Consider the following 27,706-nt stretch of genomic DNA (forward strand, 5'->3'; position numbering starts at 1 on the left):
CCCAATACTTACACTGACGGAAAAAAATCGCAACACCAAGAAGGAGTTGTGTGACATAAACGATAGTTGGTAGGCGTGTTTCTACATCTGAAAAATTCGCTGCAGGTGCAAATGAGTAGCGCTAGTAGCGCCACTGCGAGGATACAAATCAGGTTTGCTCTAAATACAAGCTGTAACGGTCGTGAGCGTTAGTTAACTTTGAGCCTGGAAGTCTTGAGTTGATGTCAGTCAAGAATGCCTTTAAGGCAACAAGAACGCCATTATCAACAACTCACTGAGGCCGGCCGGAGTGGCCGTGCGGTTCTAGGCGCTACAGTCTGGAGCCGAGCGACCACTACGGTCGCAGGTTCGAATCCTGCCTCGGGCATGGATGTGTGTGGTGTCCTTAGGTTAGTTAGGTTTAATTAGTTCTAAGTTCTAGGCGACTGATAACCTCAGAAGTTAAGTCGCATAGCGCTCAGAGCCACTTGAACCATTTTGAACCTCACTGGGTTCGAGATGTGATTTCTATGACAGCAGGAGTGGACTCGTGGTTATCCCACACACCCCGACTGCAAATTTGTACGTCAGTCTGGTGATTCCACCTGTTATATTGCCGTTCATGAACAGCACTCCAGCGGGTGTTTTCCAACAGGATAACGCTCGCCCACATACCGCTGCTGTAATCCAACATGCCTCTACAGAGTGTCCATATGTTGCCTTGGCTTGCTCGATCATCAGATCTGTCTCCAGGCGAGCACCTATGGGACATCGTAGGACGACACCTCCAGGGTCGTCTAAAAATGGTTCAAATGGCTCTGAGCACTATGGGACTCAACTGCTGTGGTCATCAGTCCCCTAGAACTTAGAACTACTTAAACCTAACTAACCTAAGGACATCACACACATCCATGCCCGAGGCAGGATTCGAACCTGCGACCGTAGCAGTCGCACGGTTCCGGACTGCGCGCCTAGAACCGCGAGACCACCGCGGCCGGCCCAGGGTCGTCTATAACAGCATTAACCGTCCTTGTGTTGACCGACAAAGTGCAATAGGCATGGAACTCCGTCCATAAAATGACATCGGGCACCTGTACAACATAATGCATACACTTTTGCACGCTTAAATTCAACATTCTGGCGGTTATCCCAGTTATTAATATACCAGCATTTCGCATTTGCAGTAGCTTATCTCGCGCTTGCATTAGCCTGAGATATTGCAGTGTTGATCACTTACGTATGTTGCTACGTAGACTTTCCCGGCGTATTAGTATATCAAGTTTTTCTTTTGTGTCCGCCAAGATAGGTCGACTTTTGAAGAAATATGAGATCAGATGTGTTTTTCGTCCGCCAACTAAGATTCGAGCACTTTTTGGCTCTGTCAAAGATGACTTAGGTTGGAAGAAGTCTGGCGTTTACAAAATACCGTGTGAGTGCGGGAAAATTTACATTGGCCAGACTATTCGTACCGTCAACGACGGGTGTATTGAACATCATCGCCATACGCGATTTTTACAACCAGATAAATCTGCGGTGGCTGAGCATTGCTTTTCAGAGGGACACGGGATGCTATACAATGAGACACAATTAGTTGAAAATGCTTCTCGGTATTGCGATTGTATTTTAAAAGAATCTGTCGAAATCAGACTAGCAGATAATATCATTAATCGTGATAATGGATACCCGCTAAGTAAAACGTGGAATCCTGTTTTATCGGACATGAAGAAACAACGGCATCTGAATCGGCCGGCTATGGATAATCATTTGAAACGATATATCGTTTCCAACAGCATTCACAACCGGAGGCGCTGCAACTCTTTTTTTTCGCCAGGAAGCAGCAGCAGGAATGACTGAGCGCTCGCCTACTGTATCTAGCTATGCACTGTTGTACTTCCGATGCATAAAAAGGTGCAGTCATTTGCGAGTAGAATCAGTTATCGGCGAGAGCAACGTAGCTTTTCTCACATGATGATGGCGGCCAGGTGGACCGCTGAAATATTGTGCTCAGATGACAGTTTGATCCGGCTGGAAACCCGACAAAAATTTGATACTTACATATGTTACCTAGACAAAACATTCCTGAAATTTCATTACTCCACATTGATTACTGTCTAGTGTTGCTATGTCTTTTTAGGCTATGTATATGGGTTAGCACTTCATCTCTGCAGGGAATGTGTGATGACAATAATTATGTACGATGAAGCACATTCATCTTTGAAGAGCTCATTCCTCAATTCTTGAACTTGTTTAAGTTTGAGATTGCTGTCTTCGTCTTCTTAGCTTCTGATCATGTCTCTAACATTAGGAGACGCAACTGTAGGCGTAGAAATACACTGGTGTGGAAAATTTAAAGACAAAAGTAACTTTAGCGTGGTGTATGACTGCCAAGTAACATAACTCGATGACACTTAGATCATACAAAGAAATAACTGCTACAGTACAGTGTAGTACAGAAGAAAACTGAAAGAAATATGCTATGAGACGAACATAAATGACACTTTTATTCAAAAACAATAATTATACTTAAGTCACCGGGGTTCATGATGGTCCTCTGGACATTAAAAATGGCGGAACATCATGCAAAAGTTACTTTGATTCTTAAGTTTTGCACACCGCTGTATGTCGCGAACGGACAAACACTGCCTGTCGTCTGCGATTCAGACCAGTCAATGAGGATCTGGTACACACTTGGTCGGTAAACTGCATATCCTGAGACAGTTGGAGGTTGCTCCCTCTTCAGACGTCGTTGGGCTTCGTGGTCAATGACGGCGAGGTATATTTTGTTGTCGAACTGACTTGTCAAGAACATTTCCTGCGTTTCAGAACAGTCGTCAGAGCCTTGAAATGTGCATTCAGTTGTGCTCGGGCTGTGGTCTACCCCTGAGATCAGTTTAGGGCTTTGAGTCACGTCCCTGTTCGAAGCAGTAAGCGCTCCTTTTCCATAGGAAGCGTGATATAGGCTATGCATAACTGTGCAGTGTATGCAGCGTACACCTGCGTCATTCACGAAGAGCTTAATAAATCTGCTGTCATTTAATCCATGCTCTTGAAACTACTGTTAAGTGCATGGAACAAGGTTTTTTTCGGTTCCATTCGTGTGTGGAGCGCGGGAAGCATGTTTAAATCACTTTGTTCGTGCCCGTAATTAATTTATCGTTGTCTTTGCACACGTAAGGGGCTATGTGAGATTCCTCATTTAATACTGGTTCCTGAAACTTTGTAAGTAGGTTTCTGAGGGATAGTTGGTGTCTGGCAGTTCAGGTTCTGCAGCAATCTCTTGACGTTCTCCTATCAGGCAAACAAACCATTGACCATTCCTGATGCTCTTCTCTGTAGACGTTCAGTATTTCCCTCGTTATTCCTACTTGGTATGGGTCCCACATACTTGAGCAGTATTTTAGCATGAATCGTACAAGTATTTTCTAAGCAGCCTCCTTCGTAGATGGACTACATTTTCGCATTATCCTAGAAATGAACCGAAATCTATACGATTATTCCATTTCGTATATGTTACTTGTCTGCAGCATGTCTGATCCACTTTCGCTTAAGACAGTTCATTCCCACAGAGAGAAACCTACAGAGTCTCAATCCCACAGGCTCCAATATTTGTTTACTGGGATACCAGTGTGAAACTTCATGCAAGGACGTCAAAATCCTCAGAAAAGCGGCATCAGTTCGAGCTCCATTATGTACGGACACGGAGGGGAAAAAAGTTGTTTGGTCTCTAAACTACAAAGGTTATCATGCTTGGGCTTCATAGTTGTAAATCAAACTGGAGAAAGGATAATGAGCTGTAACAGTAGTGTGCGTCTGACCTCTTTCTGAAAACTAGAACAACCTGTTATTTTTTCATCTGTTGATTACGGGAGTGGCTAGCAAGAGGATGGGCTATTTAATGGATAAATTAAAACAAGGATTGAAAATTCTTAGCACGGCACAGTGATGGGATTGATTTTGTTTATTTAGTGCATGTTACGAAATAATGCAAATCAAGTGTAAATTTGATCTGAGCAAAGAGCTTTCTTTACCGGAATTATAAAATAGCAGTAATGTGTGTGTGCGTGTGTGTGTGTGTTTTCACTCATATGGGTAAACTTGACTATCGTGCCATCATAAAATTCTTCGTTGTCGGCGATTTATCGCCAACGAAAATCCGTTCAAAGTTGATGAAAGTTTATAATGCAGTCTGCTCCTCGCTTTTCAACATACGTGAGCTACACCGCTTGTACTCCAAGGGGCTCAATTAGGACATGGACGTCTGAGTTCAAACGTGATGGAAGTTCTCTTGAAGATCATCCACGTGACGGACATTGCAAAACTGCAGCAACGAAAATTTCGAGAAAATGCCAAAGATGTATTGCGTGTTCCACGATTAAAGTTATATGACATTGCTAGCGTCTGAGGCACATCAGAAGAAACAGTTATTTTGTTTATGTAATATGAGGAAGCATTTGTTAAACCTTGGCGAAGGGCAAATTTAAAAGCAAATTTCTCGGCATTGTTTGGACTATTTCAAAAGAATGCAACCAATTTTGTACAATGTTTAGTTGCTGTGGATTAGACGTTATGCTATGTGGGAATGAATGTCCCGTCGACGACAGCGACATTAGATACAAAGCATAAACTTGGATTGGAGAGCGAATGGCAATGATATCGGCCGTGGTCTTGTCAACCGTCTAAAACAATTTAGGAAAACAATGCAAAACCAAAATCTGGACGACCAATTTATGATTCGAACCCTGCTCCTCCGTTTCACGTCAGGAATGAAGTAGCAGTCAAAGCGTGGGTTGGAAGCTGTGGTCACATACCAGAAAAACGCGAAGTCGCATCATTTGTCAGAAGCGCAACCAGTGTTTTTCGTATCACAAAAACGATTCGTCTCATTCATTTCCTTGCAAAAGCCTGCTATGATGCACGCAGTGAGGCCACAGAATAGATAGTATACAGAAACATAAGCTGAGGGCGCCTCCTTTGATTATTATGAAGCCAACGGTTGCGCTCGGCGCCGTATTGAACTGAGTGAACACGAAACGGTAGCTGCTTACTACTACGGCTCGAAAGGGACGTTCTTACGAAACAGAACTAATCCAACCGAATAAATGAAAACTTTTATAAAGGGAAACGCTAATGAAACAAGGTGTAATAATTGTTAGTTAAGAACTTATCACATGAGCCTTTCAATGAATTACTGTTCACACGTATAATCTGTGAACTGCCATTGAATTTTTATTTTCTGGAACCGCTAATTAACTCGGCTAGTCAACTTCACTTCCAACAGAAAAAGCTGCTATTGAACACTCTGCAGGCGTTTCAGGATATCTATCAATGCTGGAATTTTCATTCGTGGCCGGCCGGAGTGGCCGAGCCCTGACCATCCTAAAAATACAAAAAAAAAGCGGTTCTAGGCGCTACAGTCTGGAGCCGCGCGACCGCTACGGTCGCAGGTTCGAATCCTGCCTCGGGCATGGATGTGTGTGATGTCCTTAGGTTAGTTAGGTTTAAGTAGTTCTAAGTTCTAGGGGACTGAGGACCTCCGATATTAAGTCCCATAGTGCTCAGATTCATTTGAACCATTTTATTCGTGTTTTCATCCGGAAAGTAACGAATAGGAATTACTTTAAATGAAGGCAGTAGAGCGATTAAAATTTAATTTACTCAAATGTTTTGAATTAAGCCCAGACCTATAAGTTCATTCTATCACATTACGTGGTATGAATCATATTCGTTTAATAAATGACGACTGATGAAAGTCGTAAATAAACTTTCGTCCAAGTGTGTCCTAAATACGAGATGTGTTCAGCTTTTCCGATATGTAACTGTTCATGTAGAATGTCTTCTTCTTCTTCTTCTTCTTCTTCTTCATGTTCTTTCAACAATCAGTACTACACTAAACCACGATCACTAGTTTCAGAGGCCTGCCTTTATTTCCACGAACTGTTCACTACTGGTTTTACGATAGTATGACCCCAGCAAGTGTAAATCACCATCTGTAAAATTAAGAAAGCATCTAATTTTGTTTACGAAGCTGTCGAATGGTCAAATGGCTCTGAGCACTATGGGACTTAACATCTATGGTCATCAGTCCCCTAGAACTTAGAACTACTTAAACCTAACTAACCTAAGGACATCACACAACACCCAGCCATCACGAGGCAGAGAAAATCCCTGACCCCGCCGGGAATCGAACCCGGGAACCCGGGCGTGGGAAGCGAGAACGCTACCGCACGACCACGAGATGCGGGCTACGAAGCTCTAGTCTACAGCTTATAATCGCCACCAGGAAAATTATATACAATCCCAAATTTGTATTTGCCTTTTCTTTACATGCCTTTTATGAAAGTATTGATAAGTACAATATATTAAACATTAATTCTGTTTATTTTGCAGTGTATGTAACGTAAAAATTGAAGAAAAATAGATTCTACAGACATACTCGAACCCGTAATCCTTGGCTTACCATTCCACCCTATTTCCACTCTTTTTTTTTTTTTTTTTTTTTTTTTTTTAAGCCACGCACTGCTTACCAAATTGTGATACCATAAATGGCTTATCTCTCGCCCTAGCCGCACCCATAAATACTATTTTCTTTTTAACGCCTGTCCACCTGGGGCTCCCCCTTTTATTTCTGGCCAAGCCCTGCATATCCCATAAATTTGGGCGAAATCGGTGACGAAGAGTTAAGTGCGATCCCCTTGTGAGCTGCACGCTACTTGTACGCGAAGCGCTCAAATAAAATACAATACTTTAACTATTTTCTCCATACTGATGCTGGCTTTCCTTCCAACTTTAAAAACAATTACGATATGTTAGCTACATTTAGTATACTGCAACGTGCACCTAAAATGGATCAAACGTAAAGTAACCAGCGGCCACATTTTTCGCTGCAAACTCCTCAAATTTTTGTGCTACAGAGTACTTTGAAATTATCACAGTAACTCTGACCCATAAGGAAAAAATAAGGACTTCATCGTTAGGGTGACCAGACGTCCGGATTAATCCGAACATGTCCTTTTTAGCTCTTTGTCCGAGGTCCGGGCGGATTTTTAGTGTCCGGCTTTTTCGCATTGTTGAACGTAATACAGTTAAATTAACAATTCGTCCCGTTCTATTGCTCTTTTCTTAAATACTTTAACTATTGGCACAGCCTTCGTGATAAACACGCACGAAGGCGGTGTTAGTAGGTGGCACCAGGATCGTCGATATTATCGTTGATCGACCTATAAGCGAATGCAAATATCGATTATTTAAAATTTTCGTTTCGTATCTTCGCCTGGTATTGGCTTGGCTTCATGTAGTGCACGTGTGGTTTGTGAGTGTAATTTTTAACAGAGTGAGTTACGTAAAATATTTGGCTATGCCTAAACGAAAGTGTACATTTTCTGATGTCCTTTCCTGCAAATATCCGGCTTTCAAGAAAGGGAGATATGAATTTGAAGCGGAAAGTAAGATATGTGGAGCTCAGTGGCCAACAAAGGTAAGAAGTAACTCGACAGATTAACTGTTATGGTTTTATTTCATTGTTTCATAGTCATTCATTTTATTTGTATTCGGAAGGTTAAAGTGCAGTTTACATGTCGTCAGCTGCTGCTTGAATTGTAGATGTTGGTAGCGGTGCGTCGAATGAAGGGAGATGAATGGTCTTACGTTTTTCGCTTTGTAAACAATTCCGTGTTGTTGACATAACAAAACAATTGACCCCACACTGTCACCACAATCAATGCTTTAATTTTTTTATGTTGCTCAGTTAGCCACCACTTGACTATCAGTAACAATTAACTACAAGTTTTACCGGTAATTCCCGGCAGTCACGTGACTTGTCCAAAGCTGACGATTGATATCCTCATCTGCGTTGACCCGTTTGATGTGTCCTATTTTTTCTTCCTTTGCCATCCTTTTTGAAGCTGTTTGTCCTCCTTTTTAAACAGTTGCATCTGGTCACCCTATTCATCGTCAAACTGTGATATGAAACTATAAGACACGAAAGAAATCAATTTTATATGTCAATTATTTTCCTCAGGAATGACTGAGAGATATTATACACATTGGGGCCTATAGTGCGGTTAAAATTAGTTGCGACGTTTGGTTCACCGGAAGTGACATGACGCCGTTGCCCAGGTAACACCAATGGCGACCCGGCTTTCCCTAGCACGCCGCCAGCAGTTCGGTTGGTAAAGCACCTCTGTTGCCACACCGTGGATAAACAATAGCAGGTGGTGTCGCGCAGTAGAGGCACCTACGTTCATTAGCTCACGTTTTAAAGTGATATTTTCTGGCGTTGAAGTGTTCTGCAGTCGTCTTGTATTCGTTTTGGTGCTCCTTTAATAATAACAGTGCAACATGTCTGAACACGAGAGTCGCAATATAAGTGGGCCTCCAAGAACACTTTCACCGGCTGTGAAGTTACTGTTCCGTTGCAAAATATTCCTCTGAATTCGACAATAGGAATGGACAATGCGCAATACCACTCGGCTGTGATGGATAAAGCTCCAACAATGAGAAGAGGAAAGCGGTTATTTTTCTCTGAGTACAAAGAAATGTTCGACTGGATAATGTTGAAACCAGCTTGTGTACTTGTAGTACTGCACAAGCTGAAAACTCTACGCTATCACGTCGTCGAAAAGCCTAACGCTGAAGAGCGTGGTTTAAACAGGCTTCCTCAGCATCACGCTCATTTAAATCCGACTGAGAATATATGGCATAGATGAAAAGTAATGTGGCAAAAAATTTACGCTCAGCGAGGTTGAAATGTAGACAAGTCACGGCAAATGTTACATCAGAGGACTGGTCTCAAGTTGTCAGCCATGACAAGAATGTAGTTCAGGAGACATGGGTTCATGAAGGGCTGTGTCGAGTTTTGAGTAATACGTTACTTTTCTCGCTGCTGTGTTAACATTTGCTACTTTTACCTAAACACAGAAGAGTTTACAGGTGTACATCTTATTAACAGTCTAACACGGTTGAAATTGTTGCAGAATCCTAAAACAGAGACTTACCAATAGTTATGAGAAAGCCCATTCTCTGTATAAAAATAAATGTCCAGCTTCTTCACTTATATTGTCGCAAAACCCACAGTAATTCTCGTTTAACAGTCTATTGATGGTCCTTAAAAATAATATTATGTCATTCAAAAAAATATGTAGTTGCTTGAATATCGAGGTAGATATGGAAGTTTCGCATATTAATCATATGCAAAATACCCTTCCCTTTGCATGCTATCATTTGCCTAGATCTTGTTTCGATATCTCAGACCGCTTATGAGGTACGATAGATTCACGAATATTTCGTTTTGGATTTTTCACTTGCGAGAGCGTTCGTGACGGAGCCCTTTACATACAAGGTGTACAACTTTGCTTCCGCCGTTTTTTCCCCAACATTTGAGACTTTAATGAAACAAATTGGTTACACATGTATGATTCAAATTATTTTCCATCGCTGGCCACTACTTTCTCCCATCTTTCGGACAGTCCACGAATCCCGCGTCAAAAAAATTGTTCGTCTTTCGAAGCGATCCAGGAATCGATCCAATTTGTGACTTCTTCATGAGATCGGAAGTGTTGGTCAGCCAGGTCACGCGCCATTGATCTAAACAGGTGATAGTCAGAAGGACTATTCTAGAGAATGCGGCGAGTGGGGTAGGACTTCCCATTTTAACGTTTCCAAGTAGGTTTTGACCTCATTTTGCAACGTGGGGTCGAGCGTTGTCGTGCTGCAAAAGCACTTTATCGTGTCTCTCGCTGTATTGCGGCCGTTTGTCTTTTAATGCTCTGCTCAACGCATTAATTGCGTTCGATAACGAGCACCTGTTATTGTTTCACTTGGTTTTAACACCTCATAGCACACGACGCCGAGCTGGGCCCACCAAATGCAGAGCATGATCTTGGAGCCGTGAATATTCGGTTTGGCTGTCGACGTGGAAGCATGGCCGGGATATCCCCATGATTTTTTTGCGTTTAGTGTTATCGTAATTAACCCATTTTTCGTCCCCGGTCACAATGTGATGCAGAAATCCCTTCCGTTTTTGCCTCTGAAGCAACTGTTCACAAACACACACACGCCGTTCAACGTCTCTTGGTTTCGACTCACACGGGACCCAAGTTCCTTCTTTCTGAATCATGGCCATAGCCTTGAGACGTTTTGAAATGACTTGCTGTGTCACTCACACTAATCGTGCCAATTCTTCTTGAGTTTGACGCGAGTCTTCACTCAGCAACGTCTCCAATTCTGCATCTTCGAAAACATTGTCTCTTCCAACACTATGCCGGTCTACGACGTTAAAATCACCGTTCTTGAAGCGTTGAAACCACTCACGACACGTTCTTTCACTAATAGCGTCCTCACCATACGCACTTGAGAGCAATCGATGGAACTCAGCCGCGGTTTTCTTCATATTGAAACAAAACAGTAACACCTCCCGCAAATGACGAGAACCAGACTCGTAAACTGACATTTTCAATCAAGAACAACTTTATGATGCAGGCACAAATCGACTAATGTTTGAATGGGGTTATGTTGACCGAGGTCCAAGCTAACTACCTGACGTCTGCGATCTATTTCTTTCGACCGCTGCTTACCGTTCTCGCCACCTATCGGCAAACGGCGGAAGCAAAGTTGTACACCTTGTACATTCAATTTCCTCGACATTGGAGATAGATAGGGATATCCTTCGAGGTCTAAAGAACAATTTAATATGTTATCTAAATTTTATATGCAACAACGTTTGACCTAACATACACCAAACGCAAATCCATAGCGATGCCTATGTTTCACTGCAAACTAAGAATTTCCCGCAGTAGTTCAGCTAATACCGAAATATCGTAATAACTATGATCACTAAATAAATGGTAGGTAATTCATCATGAAGCTGGCGAATGAAGCTATAAGATATGCAAGACTCGGAGTTCATTACGGTATTCTGTAGCAACTAATTTTAAACACACTATAGTGAAGAAGACATACAAATGCGAAACAAATAGTTTTTATTTTTTTTTTAAAGGGAAAGGAGAACCTGTACCGAAAAACTAACCAGAGGAGCTGATGTAACTTTACTTCATTTACAATAAAGTATTTTTTTTTTTACGTTTTAATGAGCTTTTACTGTTTACAGCAAGAAAATAGGAAAACTCATTTTTCTCACGTACTGCTATTAGCCGCTTCGTAGGACTCGCTCGTTACTTTCCTGTACAGTCTTTTCTCTTATTACTGCTCATTATATGTTTCTCACTTTTTATAGTACGTCAAACAACTGTTTATAGTTCAATTCTTTTATCTTGGCGGCTCGCGCATGCCCGCCTAGACGCGGGAGATTGCTGCGTTGCCAGTTGCACACGACGCACGCGCCAAGAGAAGCAGCGCCATAGTATAGCATAGTTCGCAAGCTTACGTTTAGGGGGGAGCGCGCAGTTCATGAAGTAAAGCCACCACGGCCGCATCAACCCTTTCGCTGCTACAAAGACGTGCTCCCTGCATTCCGCGCTGTGGGCGATTTTGTCACTGCACTGCTCGCCTGTGCAGACACATTGTGTTCCGACTGCTTTGACACTCTTTATCATTCGATTCTACAAAAACTATTTGGCTCAAAAATTAGATTTTTACCTATCTTCTTGACTGATACCTTCCCCCCATAAATGACTTAATTTTGTTTCGATGTTCAACGCAGTTATTATGCAGCATTAAATATAGTAAACCATTGCACGAAATTTTGAAGAGTTTGCAGAGGTAAAGTCCATAGAGTATACTTTCCGGATGGTCGATTTTAGTTGCCACAATGTTGAGAATGAAATGTGGACAAGATACCTATATATTTCATTTAATTTAAGTACCACATAAGTGTCGTTTGTAATATTCAGAAATATTCCACCTTTCGCGACTGTAACAAAAGTTTTACTTACACTGGGCACGTTTGGCTTTATTTTAAAGCACTTCAATCAATCAAAAGGAAGTAGACAAAATACATTAAACAAAACTGTGGACTTACAAAAACATTTGGACTTGAATATACCGTCTGTCAGTGAAGTGCTCAGAGCTATGTCAAATATAATTTTGTGTGTGGCACACACAAACAGCATTTATTTGCTAAAACACTGATGAGCCAACACAAACGTTGAATATTGTGCTACCGCAGCACAAAACTACGAAAGGTGACTTGGCAATGGAGGACACAAAATACAGTCCTCTTATGATGCTTCAAAAGAGAGAAACGCATCTGGTCTAAATAAGTCGCTTATTACAGTTGCAGAAGAGGGATATATTTCAATACCATTGGTAAAACTGCGACTGTGGAACAAAAACAAGAAATAGAACATGAATACCATTGTGTATGTGCCATACCTTTTCACCTTTCACTTTAAAATAAAGCCAAACGCGCCCTGTGTAAATAAAACTTTTATTACAGTCGCGAAAGACGGAATATTTCTCAATATTACATACGACACCTATGTGGTACTAAAAATTAAATGAGATATTGTTATACAGTAAATATTATATGAAATTTAGGTATCTTGTCCACATTTCATTCTCAACATTGTGGCAACTAAAATCGACCATACGGAAAGTATACGCTATGGACTTTTACCTCTGCAAACTCTTCAAAATTTCGTGCAATGGTTTATTACATTTAATGCTACACATCAAAACAAAATTAAGTCATTTATGGGGGGAAGGTATCAGTCAAGAAGACGTGTAAAAATCAAATTTTTTGGCCAAATAGTTTTTGTGAAATCGAATGATAAGTGTGTCAAAGCAGTGGGAACGCCATGTGTCTGCACAGGCGAGAAGTGCAGTGATGACAAAATCGCGCACAGCGCGGAATGCGGGGAGCACGTGTCTGCAGCAGCGAAAAAGTTAATGAAGAGGCAAAGCACTAGAAATTTCATTCAAACGAATAAAAATCGTGAAGTAAGGCACTCCAATATTGTTTTTAAATAAAGAAAATATTAAGCACCACATAAATTTTGAATTCATAACCTTTCACTTGGCAGCCCAACACCTTAACCGTTCCGCTACATCGGCTCGTCGAACAGCGTAATTCCATAAGGACTCTAACACCTCACGCAACCACTTATAAACACTGTTGGTATGACTATGAATTACTCACGCTTCGTCGAAGTACAATAGGAAATAAACAATTACCGCTGATTTTTATTGCGAAAAAGCAGTTCGTGAGATTCAAACAAACACCTTTCCTTGCTATCGCCTGAATTAGGAGTCTTATTGCTTGTTTGGTTTAATTAATTAATAGAACATGAAGCAATTGGTATAAAGAATGCTTTTTCCAAACTTTCTATAAAAGAAAGTCTGCTATCAAGACATTGGTTTTGTTCTATTACTGTATTTATGACTGAACGTTTCTAAAACTGAAGAGACTCGTCCGTGCTCTGCACTGCAGTCGAGATCTGGCAACGTCGTTCTCTGTTCATTGGCTGACTGTGTTTTCTGACGTCAGATGCGCAGAACGAACCTAAACTCGGCCGCCAAGATATATGACGCGCACTTTAGTTGTAGGTAAGCCCAGCAGCTAAAATGCACTATTAATAATAAAAAGAAAACGTATCCGTTCGCCTTTGGCTTCAAACACCCCTGTTTATTCTGTTTCAATACGGCAGACTTTGTGCATGCGCACTAAATCACGGCGCATGGATTTCAACTGAGTTTGCATTCGGTGTACACTCTATTCTCTGGTGTGATGTAGTGGCGTGCTGCGGGCCGCCAGTTCAAACCCATCCACCAGCAATTATTTGTTATTTAGTATTTATCATTTCTGGAACGTTCTCGAAATGTTTCATGTTTGTGATGTTAGCATATTATGAAATATTCTACGTCTGTATAAATAGCTGGACTCTCCGTCCAGGAAGTGAGTTCTGCTGTGGCTGTACGTTTGTGTCAGTAATAAACGTGTTTCGAGTGGTAAGAGATGTATTCCCTCGACGAGCCTCCCTTCGGATTCGAATCTGACTGTTGCTTCGATGTGACAATATATTTATGTGGTGACATATTTATTGTATATCCAGCTTGAAGCAATAAATTATATTAGTTACACTTATCAACACTGCCGCGTGGGGTAGCCGCACGGTCTCAGGCGCCTTGTCACGGTTCGCGCGAGTCTCCCTGTCGGAAGTTCGTGTCCTCCCTCGGGAATGGGTGTGTGTGTGCTTTCCTTAGCGTAACTTAGTTTAAGTTAGATTAAGTAGTGTGTAAGATTAGGGACCGATGATCTCAGCAGGTTGGTCTCATATAATGTACCAAAAATTTCCAATTCTTTTTTACTCTTCAACAGTAAAATTATACTCGAGTGTGGCATTAGCAATCAATATCAAATAAAAATGTTACGTACACCCGCTGCTCGTATGTAATTAAAATATATTGTGTTGTTGTGGTATTCACTCTGGAGACTGGTTTGATAGTTTTTCACTTTACACTATCCTGGACAAGCTTCTTCATCACCGAGTAATTACAGCAACATACATCCATTTGAACCTGCTTACTGTATTCTTCTCTTTGTCTTTCTGTGCAATTTTTACCCCTCGCACTTCCCTCCAATACTAAATTTCTGAATCCCTGATGCCTCAGAGTGTAGTGGTTGGTTGATTTGGGGGAAGGGGATCAAACAGCGAGGTCATCAGTCCTATCGGATTAGGGAAAGATGGGGAAGGAAGTAGGCCGTCCCTTTCAAGGGAACCATCCCGGCATTTGCTTGAAGCGATTTAGGGAAATCACAGGAAACCTAAATCAGAATGGCCGGACGCGGGTTTAAACCGCCGTCCTCCCGAATACGAGTCCAGTGTGACAACCACTGCGCCACTTTGCTCCGTCAGAGCGTGTCCTACCAACCAGTCCCTTCTTTTAGACAATTTGTAGCACAATCCTGTTCGGTACCTCCTCATTAGCTACGTGATCCAGCCATCTAATCTTCGGAATTCTTATGTAGCACCATATTTCAACAGCTTCTATTCCCTTCTTGTCAGGGTTTAACTTCCGTACAAGGCTACACTCCAGAAAAAATATCTACAGAAGAGACTTCCTAACTTTTAAATTTATGTTTGACGTTAACAAATTTCCCTTGTTCAGAATATGTTGTAGTTACTTTTTTCCCATAAGATCTTACTCTGGATCACTGGCAAATCGATTTCAGTTACTTTTTAGGTAACCGTTTATTGAACAACTGGCGCCCTACCATGACACATTAAGACTAAAAATTAGAAATAATACGGCCGATGTACTAATAGTTATCTCAGGGTCACTACCCTGAGTTGTAATTATTGCCTTAAGACAAACAAAATATCAACATGTGTCATTTATAGACTTTGATAATCATTGTACTGAGAACCAAAGTACTCAGTGATCTCCAACCAGAGGTAGAAGGGTCTCACACGAGGCCTAGCAGCAAAGTGACCCACACTACCAGCAAACCTCTGCCCAAGCTTTTCTTAAAAATGTGCAGCCCCGTGCAGTTAACTGGATAGGTCTGATATTTCATCTGTCCTATCGAATGATTTGGTAGCCACTTTCACTGCTGTTGCGTAATGCCACTTTTTCCCCCACACTAAAAGACATTTACCTCGTTCGTTCGTCTTCTTCTTCTTTCAAGAACTGAACGATTGGCCTGTTCTGGTGACAGAGGCGGTTAAATTTCTTCATTTCCGATTTGTGAATAATACACCCTAAGAAAGACAATGACGCACCACAAAGAAATTATCGGAATGGGACAGAAATTGGTAGGTGTGATGTACATTTACAGACAATCAAATGATCAGAATTTCAGAAAGTTGAATGATTTATTCAAGAGAAAGAGCTTTAGAAACTGAGCAAGTCAGTAACGCGTTGGTCCTCTTCTGCCCCTAATGCAAGCAGTTTTGGGGCGTGGCAGTGATTGGCAGAGATATTGGATCTCCTCCTGAGGGATACTGTGCCAGGTTCATTCCAATTGGAGCGTTAGATCGTCAAAATTACGAGATGGAGGGCCCTGCCCATATTGCTCCAAACGTTCTCAACTCGGGAGAGATCTGGCGACCTTTCTTGCCAAGGTAGGATTTGGCAAACACGAAGACAAGCGGTAGAAACTCTCGCCGTGTGCGGGCGGGCATTATCTTGCTGAAATGTAAGCCCAACGTGGCCTGCTATGAAGGGCAACAAAACGGAACGTAGAATATCATCATTGTACTGTTGTGCTTTAACGGTGTAAGCGGATGACAACCAAAAGTGTTCTGCTATGAGCCGGCCGAAGTGGCCGTGCGGTTAAAGGCGCTGCAGTCTGGAACCGTAAGACCGCTACGGTCGCAGGTTCGAATCCTGCCTCGGGCATGGATGTTTGTGATGTCCTTAGGTTAGTTAGGTTTAACTAGTTCTAAGTTCTAGGGGACTAATGACCTCAGCAGTTGAGTCCCATAGTGCTCAGAGCCATTTGAACCATTTTTGTTCAGCTATGAAATGGCGACCCAGACCATCACTCCTAGTTGTACATCAGGGGACAGTCAGGTTGGTATTCCTCTGCCGTCCAGAATATCTGCAGACAGGTCTTCGCTGTTTATCGGAACTCATTTCGAAGCGGGACTCGTCAATGAAGACATTTCTACTCCGGTGAATGAGATTTCTGGTCGAAAACGTGTTGCATTCACGTCCAAAGAAACTTCGAATCGTACTTCTGAAAAATACAGGCACTGCAATACCGTATCTCCCACCAACTGTCTTTCTAAAATCGTTCATATGTGAGGTGAGGTAAGATTTAATTCGCGAATCTTTGTGCTCTGTTGAGACGTCAGTTTTTCAGGTCACTTCGATTGGCGCTTCCATTAGATAGTCTTGATCTAGACATGATGCACATCTGGTCCGTCCAGACCCTCAGTTGCAGTTGATGACAGCTGAGTAGGGTTCCTGCCTAGCGACTTTCTTGGTCTCTGCCTGTGGCCCCAGGTGGCTTACTGTTGCCTCTGCACATTACATAGCAACTTACTGGCAAGACGTTCTAAGTATACACTGAGGTGACAAAAGTCATGGGACAGTGATACGCACACAACAGACGGCAATAGTATCACGTGCACAAGGTATAAAAGGGCAGTACATTGCCAGAGCTGTTATTTATACTCAGGTGATTTATGTGAAAAGGCGTCCGACGTGATTAATGCCCTATGACGGGAATTAACTGACTTTGAACGTGGAATGGTGGTTGGAGCTAGATGCATGGGACATTCCACTTCGGAAATCGTTACGGTATTCAATATTCCGAGATCCACAGAGTCAAGAATGGTCTTTACTTCTCACTACGTACAACGCAGAGGCCGACGGTCTTCACCTAACGACCGAGAACATTGGCGTTTACATGGAGTTGTCATTGCTAACAGACAAGGAACATTGCGTGAAATAAACGAAGAAATCAATGTGGGACGCACGATGAACGTATCTGAAAGAACAGTAAGGCGTTCGATACAGTTCCCCACAGTCAGTTAATGAACAAAGAAAGAGCATATGGACTATCAGACCAATTGTGTGATTGGATTGAAGAGTTCCTAGATAACAGAACGCAGCTTGTCATTTTCAATGGAGAGATGTCTTCCGAAGTAAGAGTGATTTCAGGTGTGCCGCAGGGGAGTGTCGTAGGACACATGCTATTCACAATATACGTAAATGACCCTGTGGATGACATCGGAAGTTCACTGAGGCTTTTTGTGGATGATACTGTCGTGTATCGAGAGGTTGTAACAATGGAAAATTGTACTGAAATGCAGGAGGATCTGCAGCGAATTGACGCATGGTACAGGGAATGGCAATTGAATCTCAATGTAGACAAGTGTAATGTGGTGCGAATACATAGAAAGAAAGATCCCTTATCATTTAGCTACAATATAGCAGGTCAGCAACTGGAAGCAGTTAATCCCATAAATTATCTGGGAGTACGCATTAGGAGTGATTTAAAATGGAATGATCATATAAAGTTGATCGTCGGTAAAGCAGATGCCAGACAGATTCATTGGAAGAATCCTAAGGAAATGCAATCCGAAAACAAAGGAAGTAGGTTACAGTACGCTTGTTCGCCCACTGCTTGAATACTGCTCAGCAGTGTGGGATCCGTACCAGATAGGGTTGATAGCAGAGATAGAGAAGATCCAACGGAGAGCAGCGCGCTTCGTTACAGGATCATTTAGTAATCACGAAAGCGTTACGGAGATGATAGATAAACTCCAGTGGAAGACTCTGCAGGAGAGACGCTCAGTAGCACGGTATGGCCTTTTGTTGAAGTTTCGAGAACATATCTTCACCGAGGAGTCAAGCAGTATATTGCTCCCTCCTACGTATATCTCGCGAAGAGACCATGAGGATAAAATCAGAGAGATTAGAGCCCACACAGAGGCATACCGACAATCCTTCTTTCCACGAACAATACGAGACTGGAATAGAAGGGAGAACCGATAGAGGTACTCAAGGTACCCTCCGCCACACACCGTCAGGTGGCTTGCGGAGTATGGATGTAGATGCAGATGTAGAACAGTGCGGCGAAATTTGGCGTTAATGGGCTATGGCAACACACGACCGACAAGAGCGCCTTTGCTAATAGAGCGACTTCACCTGCACTGCCACTCCTAGGCTCGTGACCGCATCGGTTGAGCCCTAGACGACTGGAAAACCGTGGCTTGGTCAGATGTGTCCCGATTTCAGTTGGTATGAGCTGATGGTAGGGTTCGAGTGTTGCTTAGGCCCCACGAAGCTGTCGACAAAGTTGTCAACGAGGTACTGTGCAAACTGGTGGTGGCTCCATAATGGCGTGGGCTCTGTTTGCATGGAATGGGCTGAGTCCTCTGGTCAACTGAACCGTCCATTGACTGGAAATGGTTATTTTCGGCTACTTGGAGATTGTCTGAAGCTATTCATGGTCTTCATGTTGCCAAACAACGATGGAATTTTTATGGATTGAGGCGTAGCGCCGTATAACGATCCTGCCTTGGAGGCGGTTAAGTGGGAGATGTGTCTCAGAGCTAGATAGTGACAGATGGTGACGCGAGACTGGACGCGCACGTAGTTTATGTATCGGCTGATAGATGACAGTATTGGATAGGGGACTGATTTAGTTTCGATAGTGCCCACTTGAGAGCACTAAAGTAATAGAAGGTTTTTCATAAACTGTTCTAGTATTTTCATAAAGTGTTATTATGTCTTTTTGTGTATGTAAAATGTTATAAATGTGTTTTAGCAGTATGAATGATGCGTGAGTGTGGATTAATTTTAATATGAAGATAATTGTTAACGAGTTATGTAGTAGGATTTAGTGTGAGAACATTTCGAAGAAGTATGGATATGAACAAAGGGGATTTTTGTAGAATAGATTTGTAAAGTAAGTTTATGGTAAAGGGAAAGTTAATTCAGGTATAAATAACAATAGTAAATAACTTTATGCATAAGCAAAACTTCAACATATTAGATAATTACGTCGGTAAAAAGTGCAGTCGTTAGGTTTACTATTTTGCGATTGTTTATTGATGAAAAGCGCGGACTGACGCAGGAGAATGTTGTTTTGCTATTGGCTGTTGAGTAAACTGACCAATGGTAAAGCAATATTCTTCGCGCGGCTTTCTCTGCTGGTAGAGAAGCCTTAGAGTATTCTAGAGAAGAGTCGAAGCCTAGGCATGAAACAGATCGGACGTGTGTAGTAGTAGTTCCGATGGAAATGATACGTTGCCGGATTTAGCAGTGTTTCATACATCAAAAGTGTTGGAAAGTGACGGCATAATTATTCCGATGTGTGTGTAGAAATTTCGGAATTTTTAAGTGAATTTTGTGACGAGAAAAGACATATATTCCGCGTGGCGTATTGAACAGGTCGGTGGCTAAAAACTGTGACTGCGTTTGGTGCCGACAGACTTAATATTTGGCGAGCATTATCAATCAAAAACAATCAGTATTTTTGTAGCTATTACGTTTTCGGGAAATGCAACACCATAAACTTGCTAACGTGAGTGAAAGGGATTGTGAGTGACTGTGTTAAGACTAACACGGGCTTGGCAGTGATACTTGTTCACCTAAGTTTCAGAATATTTTAATTGAGGACAAAATTTCCAAACTTTCATTTGTGTGAAAACTTTCTCCCGAAATGTAGATTAGTGACTTAACAGTTGCAACCAATGCTGTATGTTGCACTGGCCAATGCCAATGGGGGGGGGTCAGCGACTGACCCCACAACCATCACACGTTCTCTATCTAGGATAAATCACATTACTTATGTATTTCCATAATTTTGGCAGATTAGAAGATTAAAATGTTGATTTATTATTACTGGGAAAGGGTTTCTGGGACATTTTTTGTAAAAAATAAATGGTTTTTTACATTTATTTGTATTAATTTCACAATTACAAGGATTACTCAGATTCACATCCAGAACACTTTACAGTACGAACAACTTCTTTCTTGGTGTGTGCAGGGCATATATACTCCCTACAAGAAGTGCAAGCCTTCCTGTACATACGGTCTTTGCTTCTGGCAGATTATGCACAGCTGCACGTCTTACTTTCCGTCTCGGCTCCGTAACGTTGTTTCCTCTCCTCACAGCACCTTGATTTTGATTACACTCATACCCAAAATTTGATAACGCTGTAGTGTATTTTGAGTGTAGGCCTACAGCATTTTCAGCGCGTCTTTTCATGTTGAGGTCACAAAAGTTCTCGAGCAAGATCTTTCAGGTACTTCTTTCTTCCAGAACTCTTTGAGCTTTCGGATAGTTCACCACTAAATTCATTGTCTGAACTCTCAAGCAAATTTCTAATTTCGTCATCTGTCAATTTCATCTTCTTGTAGATTCTGTCAAATGCCACAAAGATATTACCTTACACTCACCACACCGTTTACCGGTTGACTGCGAGTGGTGATTGTTGACATGCTACACCTTCAGTTATAACAATCGCTATAACTCAACAATGAGTGTAAACAAAAAGCTGTTCTTATTGTCGAGTGTAGCAATTATAATTACGATAAATCTCATGTATTTATTAAATAAACTACTGAACACGACAGGAGTTTTAGCCTAAAAACTTCGTTGGGGTCAGTTACTGACCCCACCCATTGGTATGCAGCTGTTAAATTGCAGCCTGGTTAACGTCGAAGTACAGTAGGTTTCACTCGGCTTAGCTACTGATGATCTGCTGAGACAATGTTCACAGGTAGGTGCAGTTCCGTCGAAAACGGACGGAAGGAAACGCGCCGCCGCAGAATGATGATGCGCCATGTCCATGTCATCAGGCCACAATTGTCGCGATTGTTTGAAAAACATTCCGGACAACTCGAGCGAATGATTACGGCTCCCAGATCGCCAGACATGGGACATAACTGATTGTAAATCCGCGCCGGTAACGCTTTCGAAATAATGGACAGCTGCAAAGACACGTGGCTAAATATTTCTGCAGGAGACTTCCAGCGACATGTTGAGTCCATGCCACGTAGTGCTGCTGCACTACGCCGGGCAAAAGAGGGTTCGACACCATGTTAGGAGGTATCCCATAACTTTTCTCGCCTCGTTGTAGAAGGATGGCGTTATTTTGGGTTCTTACAGTTGTGTGGTGTGTTGCAGTCCCGAACGGGCAGGTGACGGCTCGGCCGGAGCAGCTGCAGCGGCTGCTGTCGCTGGAGGCGGGGTCCGCGGTGGGGACGGCGCGGCGGCCCAGCTGCCGGCCGGGGGCGGCGTCGGCGGCGGCGTCGCGGCTCAAGGTGCCGCTGCGGGCGCTGCGCCTGCTGCTGCTTGCCGTCGCGCTGCCCGCGGCGCTGGTGGCGGCGCCGCTCTACATACGCTACCGCGTCTACGGCGACCAGCTCTACCCGGCCGCCGCCTCCGACATGCGCGTCATCGACGCCCGCGTCTCCACCACCTGGTGCCAGGTCAGTGCCCTCGTTCCCTATGTGTGGCAGCATTCAGAGTGATTCAACTAGAGTTACCAAACCGGGTTAGCTCGGATTGTGGGGATTTCAAGTCAACCGATGTTAAATTGTTACTAACAAGGGAACCTCCCCATCGCACCCCCCTCAGATTTAGTTATAAGTTGGCACAGTGGATAGGCCTTGAAAAACTGAACACAGATCAATCGAGAAAACAGGAAGAAGTTGTGTGGAACTGTGAAAAAAAATAAGCAAAATATACAAACTGAGTAGTCCATGCGCAAGATAATCAACATCAAGGATAGTGTGGGCTCAGTAGCGCCGTGGTCCCGTGGTTAGCGTGAGCAGCTGCAGAACGAAAGGTCCTTGGTTCAAGTCTTCCCTCGAGTGAAAATTTTTACTTTCTATATTTTCCCAAAGTAATGATCTGTCCGTTCGTTCAATTACGTCTCTGTTCACTGTAATAAGTTTAGTGTCCGTGTTTTGCGACCGCACCGCAAAACCGTGGGATTAGTAGACGAAAGGACGTGCCTCTCCAATGGGAACCGAAAACATTTGATCGCAAGGTCATAGGTCAACCGATTCCTCCACAGGAAAACACGTCTGGTATACTCTATACGACACTGGTGACGGCATGTGCGTCACATGACAGGAATAAGTTGTCGACCCACTTAACTTGTACGCTTGGCGAATGGTTCAAATGGTTCTGAGCACTATGGGACTTAACATCTATGGTCATCAGTCCCCTAGAACTTAGAACTACTTAAACCTAACTAACCTAAGGACAGCACACAACACCCAGCCATCACGAGGCAGAGAAAATCCCTGACCCCGCCGGGAATCGAACCTGGGAACCCGGGCGTGGGAAGCGAGAACGCTACCGCACGACCACGAGATGCGGGCGCTTGGCGAATGGGTGAGAAGATATACCTTGCCCGATTAAGGTTTTCTTGTGGATGTCATAATCACTCCCAAAAAAGTGATGAAAACATAAGAGTTTGTCGCATAAACGGCAACAAATGACTGCAACAGTTTCACAGTCGCACAGTTTTCCCTGTGCTCTGTCAAAGCATATGTTTTTAACGTTTTCAAAATTTTCCGTGTGTAGACTTTCAAATCCTGCATATGTCCAAGCAAATCTGAACATGTCCTGGAATTTTGGAGAGCGAAGTTGATTATGTGTGAGTACCTGAACTTTGATAATTGTGTGAAAATAAAAAATTAAACTTTCCACTCCAGGGAAGATTTGAACCAAGGACCTTTCGTTCCGCAGCTGCTCACGCTAACCACGGGACCACGGCGCTACTGAGCCCACCTTCTCCTTGATGTTGCCTATCTTGCGCAGGGACTACTCAGTTTGTATACTTTGCTTATTTTTTTCATAGTTCCACACAACTTCTTCCTGTTTTCTCGATTGATCTGTGTTCAGGTTTTCAAGGCCTATCCACTGTGCCAACTTATAACTAAATCTGAGGGGGGTGCGATGGGGAGGTTCCCTTGTAAGAAGAGTTGTGTTCACGCGTTGCACGGCTGCCGCCGCTATCGATGATGAATTCGTGCGATGTTGGAGTTTATTGCCGTCGCGCCGACCGAACCCGAGTTGAATCGAGTTGAGTATTTGCCTACAGAACGGGACGTCACTCACTGTGCTCTATAAAAGCGCAGTAGCTTATTACTTATTTTGTTTGATCGAAACTAGTGAAGCGTTTACTAAGTGCATTTCACAAGTGGGTCTATATACAAACATTAAGCTACTGCATTTTATGGAACACAATGAGTGGCGTCATATATATATATATATATATATATATATATATATATATATATATATATATATATAATCATCAGCCAATTCAATCATTAAATGATGTGGCCTCTTCGAGTCGTGGATTCAGGTAGGCTTTCAGCAGTCTTCTCCAAGTGGGACGGTCTTGGGCAGTTCTCTGCCAGGTGTTACCAGCGATCGTCTTGATGTCTTTGTCCCATCTGTCTGGTGGTCTTCCTCTAGGCCTCCGGTGCTCTCTCGGACTCCACCAGTACTAGCTTCGTCCATCTGTTGTCTTTTCTTCTTGCGACGTGGCCAGCCCACTGCCATTTCAAGGAACCTACTGTCTCTAAGATGTCATTAACCTTCGTCACAGACCGGATGTCATCTGCCCTTTTCCTGTCCTTTCTTGTATAGCCCAGCATTGATCTCTCCATGGCTGTCTGTGCTGTCCTAAGTTTCTCTTTTGTAAATGAGTTCAGTGTCCATGTCTCGCAGCCATACGTCACCACAGGAAGAATGCATTGATCAAATACTGCTTTCTTCAGATTTACTGGCATTTTTTTATCTGGATACTTTTGAATTCTTCCCAAATGCTTGCCAGCCAAGCTTGATGCGTCGATAGATTTCTGGCCTTATGTCGCCCTTCATATTTATAATCTGGCCAAGGTAGACGTATTCACTGACCTCTTCTAGTAGACTGTCCTTGACTTTCACATCTCCAGCTGGGACCCATTTGTTGGACATTACTTTTGTTTTGGAAGGGTTCATGTTCAAGCCAACCAGCTGACATTCCGATGCAAGATCTGTAACTAAGTTTTGGAGCTCTGCGAAGTCTTTGGCCAGTAAGGCAATATCAGCAAATCTCAAGTTGGTAAGCCTTCTTCCATTAATTCTAATTCCCTTACCTTCCCAGCTCAGCTTTGACATAGCCATTTCCAATACAGCAGAGAACAGTTTTGGGGAGATGGGATCGCCTTGCTTGACATCCCTTATGATGCGGAATTCTTGAGTTGATTCGCCGATGTTAACATAAGCTGAAGAATTCTCGTAGATTTTCCTGAGCACTTCAATGTATGCTGCTCCCACTCCTTGCTCACTCAAAGCTTGGAGGACAGCTACATGGCTAACGGAGTCACACACACACACACACACACACACACACACACACACACACACATATATATATATATATATATATATATATATATATATATATATAGCCTAAAGTGATTCCTGTCACGTATTATTTCTTCTGTAACACCTATTTTGTTGGCGTCTTTCTTTACTGCTTCTATCCATCCCATAGTTTTTTTCAGCTTACTAACGTAATTAAAAATTTTCTTTGTAATCCGCGTTTCTCTCATTCTTTTTAAATGTCCATAAAATTTTAGCCGTCTCTTCCTCATTGTATCTGTGATCTTTTCTGTATTTTTGTATAGGTCTTTATTTCTCCTTTTAATCCATCTATTTTCCTTGTTTTTCACAGGACCTTGAATTTTTCTTAGTATTTTTCTCTCTCTTTTTTTCTAGTTCTCTTAATTCATCTTTCTTATTCAATGTTAGGCACTCTGATCCATACATTGCTTGTGTCCTAATAACTGAATTATAATGTTTAATCTTCGCTTGTATGGATATTGATTTCTTATTGTAGTAGTTTTGTGTTAATTTATATGCAAATTCTAACTTTTTTATTCTTTCTGTATTTGTTGTGTTATCCAGTCCATTGGCTTGGCTCCACTCCCCCAGGTATTTGAATCTATCAACTCTTTTAATTTTTCCATACTTTGTTTTCATAAACTTTTCTGTATTATGTTTGTATTCTATATACTCGGTTTTTTCATAGGATATTTTTAGCCCAGTCTTTTCAGCAGTCTCGTGTAACAGATCAAACATAACTGTTGCGTCTGTTCGGTTTCCAGTTATCAATGCCATATCATCCACAGAGGCTAAACATTTCACTTAAAATTTGTTCGTTCCTTGGCCCATGCTTATACCCTTTGTGCCTCTGTTTTTTAATGTGCTTTCCCATGTTTCCAAGTTAAAACACATCCATGCCCGAGGCAGGATTCTAACCTGCGACCGTAGCGGTCGCGCGGTTCCAGACTGAAGCGCCTACAACCGCTCGGCCAATCCGACCGGCGAAATTTAGCAACTGCGCTAATACGAAGCCAATGCAAAACTGCACAAGGATAAAGAAAAAGCACGATTTCCATTTAATTTGTTGTTATTGGTCTGGAGAATCTAATAAAACATGTCCCAGACTTGTATCTGCAGTAGTATTCCGGAACATCCACAGGAGCAAAGATTATTGTTGATGTGGTCTTCAGTCCGGAGACTGGTTTCATGCAGCTCTCCATGCTACTCTATCCTGTGCAAGCTTCTTCGTCTCCCAGTACCTACTGCAACCTACATCCTTCTGAATCTGCTTAGTGTATTCATCTCTTTGTCTCCCTCTACGATTTTTACCCTCCGCGCTGGCCTCCAATATTAAATTGGTGATCGCTTGATGCCGCAGAACTTTTCCTACCAACCGATCCCTTCTTCTAGTCAAGTTGTGCCACAATTTCCTCTTCTCCCCAATTCTATTCAATACCTCCTCGTTATGTGATCTACCCATCTAATCTTCAGCATTCTTTTGAAGCACACATTTCGAAAACTTCTAATCTCTTCTTATCCAAACTATTCATATTATTATACAAGTAAATTTGTTTACTTTCCATTATGAATGTAGAAACGCGTATCTCATTGTTGGCAACGGTTGTTGTTGTTGTTGTGGTCTTCAGTCCTGAGACTGGTTTGATGCAGCTCTCCATGCTACTCTATCCTGTGCAAGCTTCTTCATCTCCCAGTACCTACTGCAACCTACATCCTTCTGAATCTGCTTAGTGTATTGATCTCTTGGTCTCCCTCTACGATTTTTACCCTCCACGCTGCCCTCCAATGCTAAATTTGTGATCCCTTGATGCCTCAAAACATCTCCTACCAACCGATCCCTTCTTCTAGTCAAGTTGTGCCACAAACTTCTCTTCTCCCCAATCCTATTCAATACCTCCTCATTAGTTACGTGATCAACCCACCTTATCTTCAGCATTCTTCTGTAGCACCACATTTCGAAAGCTTCTATTCTCTTCTTGTCCAAACTGGTTATCGTCCATGTTTCACTTCCATACATGACTACACTCCATACAAATACTTTCAGAAACGACTTCCTGACACTTAAATCTATACTCGATGTTAACAAATTTCTCTTCTTCAGAAACGATTTCCTTGCCATTGCCAGTCTACATTTTATATCCTCTCTACTTCGACCATCATCAGTTATTTTGCTCCCTAAATAGCAAAACTCCTTTACTACCTTAAGTGTCTCATTTCCTAATCTAATCCCCTCAGCATCACCCGATTTAATTTGACTACATTCCATTATCCTCGTTTTGCTTTTGTTGATGTTCATCTTATATCCTCCTTTCAAGACACTGTCCATTCCGTTCAACTGCTCTTCCAAGTCCTTTGCTGTCTCTGACAGAATTACAATGTCATCGGCGAACCTCAAAGTTTTTACTTCTTCTCCATGAATTTTAATACCTACTCCGAATTTTTCTTGTTTCCTTTACTGCTTGCTCGATATACAGATTGAATAACATCGGGGAGAGGCTACAACCCTGTCTCACTCCTTTCCCAACCACTGCTTCCCTTTCATGCCCCTCGACTCTTATAACTGCAATCTGGTTTCTGTACAAATTGTAAATAGCCTTTCGCTCCCTGTATTTTACCCCTGCCACCTTCAGAATTTGAAAGAGAGTATTCCAGTTAACGTTGTCAAAAGCTTTCTCTAAGTCTACAAATGCTAGAAACGTAGGTTTGCCTTTTCTTAATCTTTCTTCTAAGATAAGTCGTAAGGTTAGTATTGCCTCACGTGTTCCAACATTTCCACGGAATCCAAACTGATCTTCCCCGAGGTCCGCTTCTACCAGTTTTTCCATTCGTCTGTAAAGAATTCGCGTTAGTATTTTGCAGCTGTGACTTATTAAACTGATAGTTCGGTAATTTTCACATCAGTCAACACCTGCTTTCTTTGGGATTGGAATTATTATATTCTTCTTGAAGTCTGTGGGT

The 27,706-nt window shown here is 42.4% G+C and overlaps 1 protein-coding gene across 1 annotated transcript in view; it reads left to right on the forward strand.

The window, feature by feature from the left end:
• The window catches only part of LOC126263263 (uncharacterized), a 292,463-nt gene that overhangs the window by 170,735 nt on the left and 94,022 nt on the right, over window positions 1–27,706 (forward strand). The window contains exon 2 of the mRNA XM_049960348.1: window positions 21,524–21,828. Within this exon, the coding sequence (XP_049816305.1) occupies window positions 21,524–21,828 (305 nt within the window). The remainder of the gene's footprint in view (window positions 1–21,523; window positions 21,829–27,706) is intronic.

Source organism: Schistocerca nitens, chromosome 6, assembly GCF_023898315.1.
Source record: "Schistocerca nitens isolate TAMUIC-IGC-003100 chromosome 6, iqSchNite1.1, whole genome shotgun sequence".
Lineage (NCBI taxonomy): Eukaryota > Metazoa > Arthropoda > Insecta > Orthoptera > Acrididae > Schistocerca > Schistocerca nitens.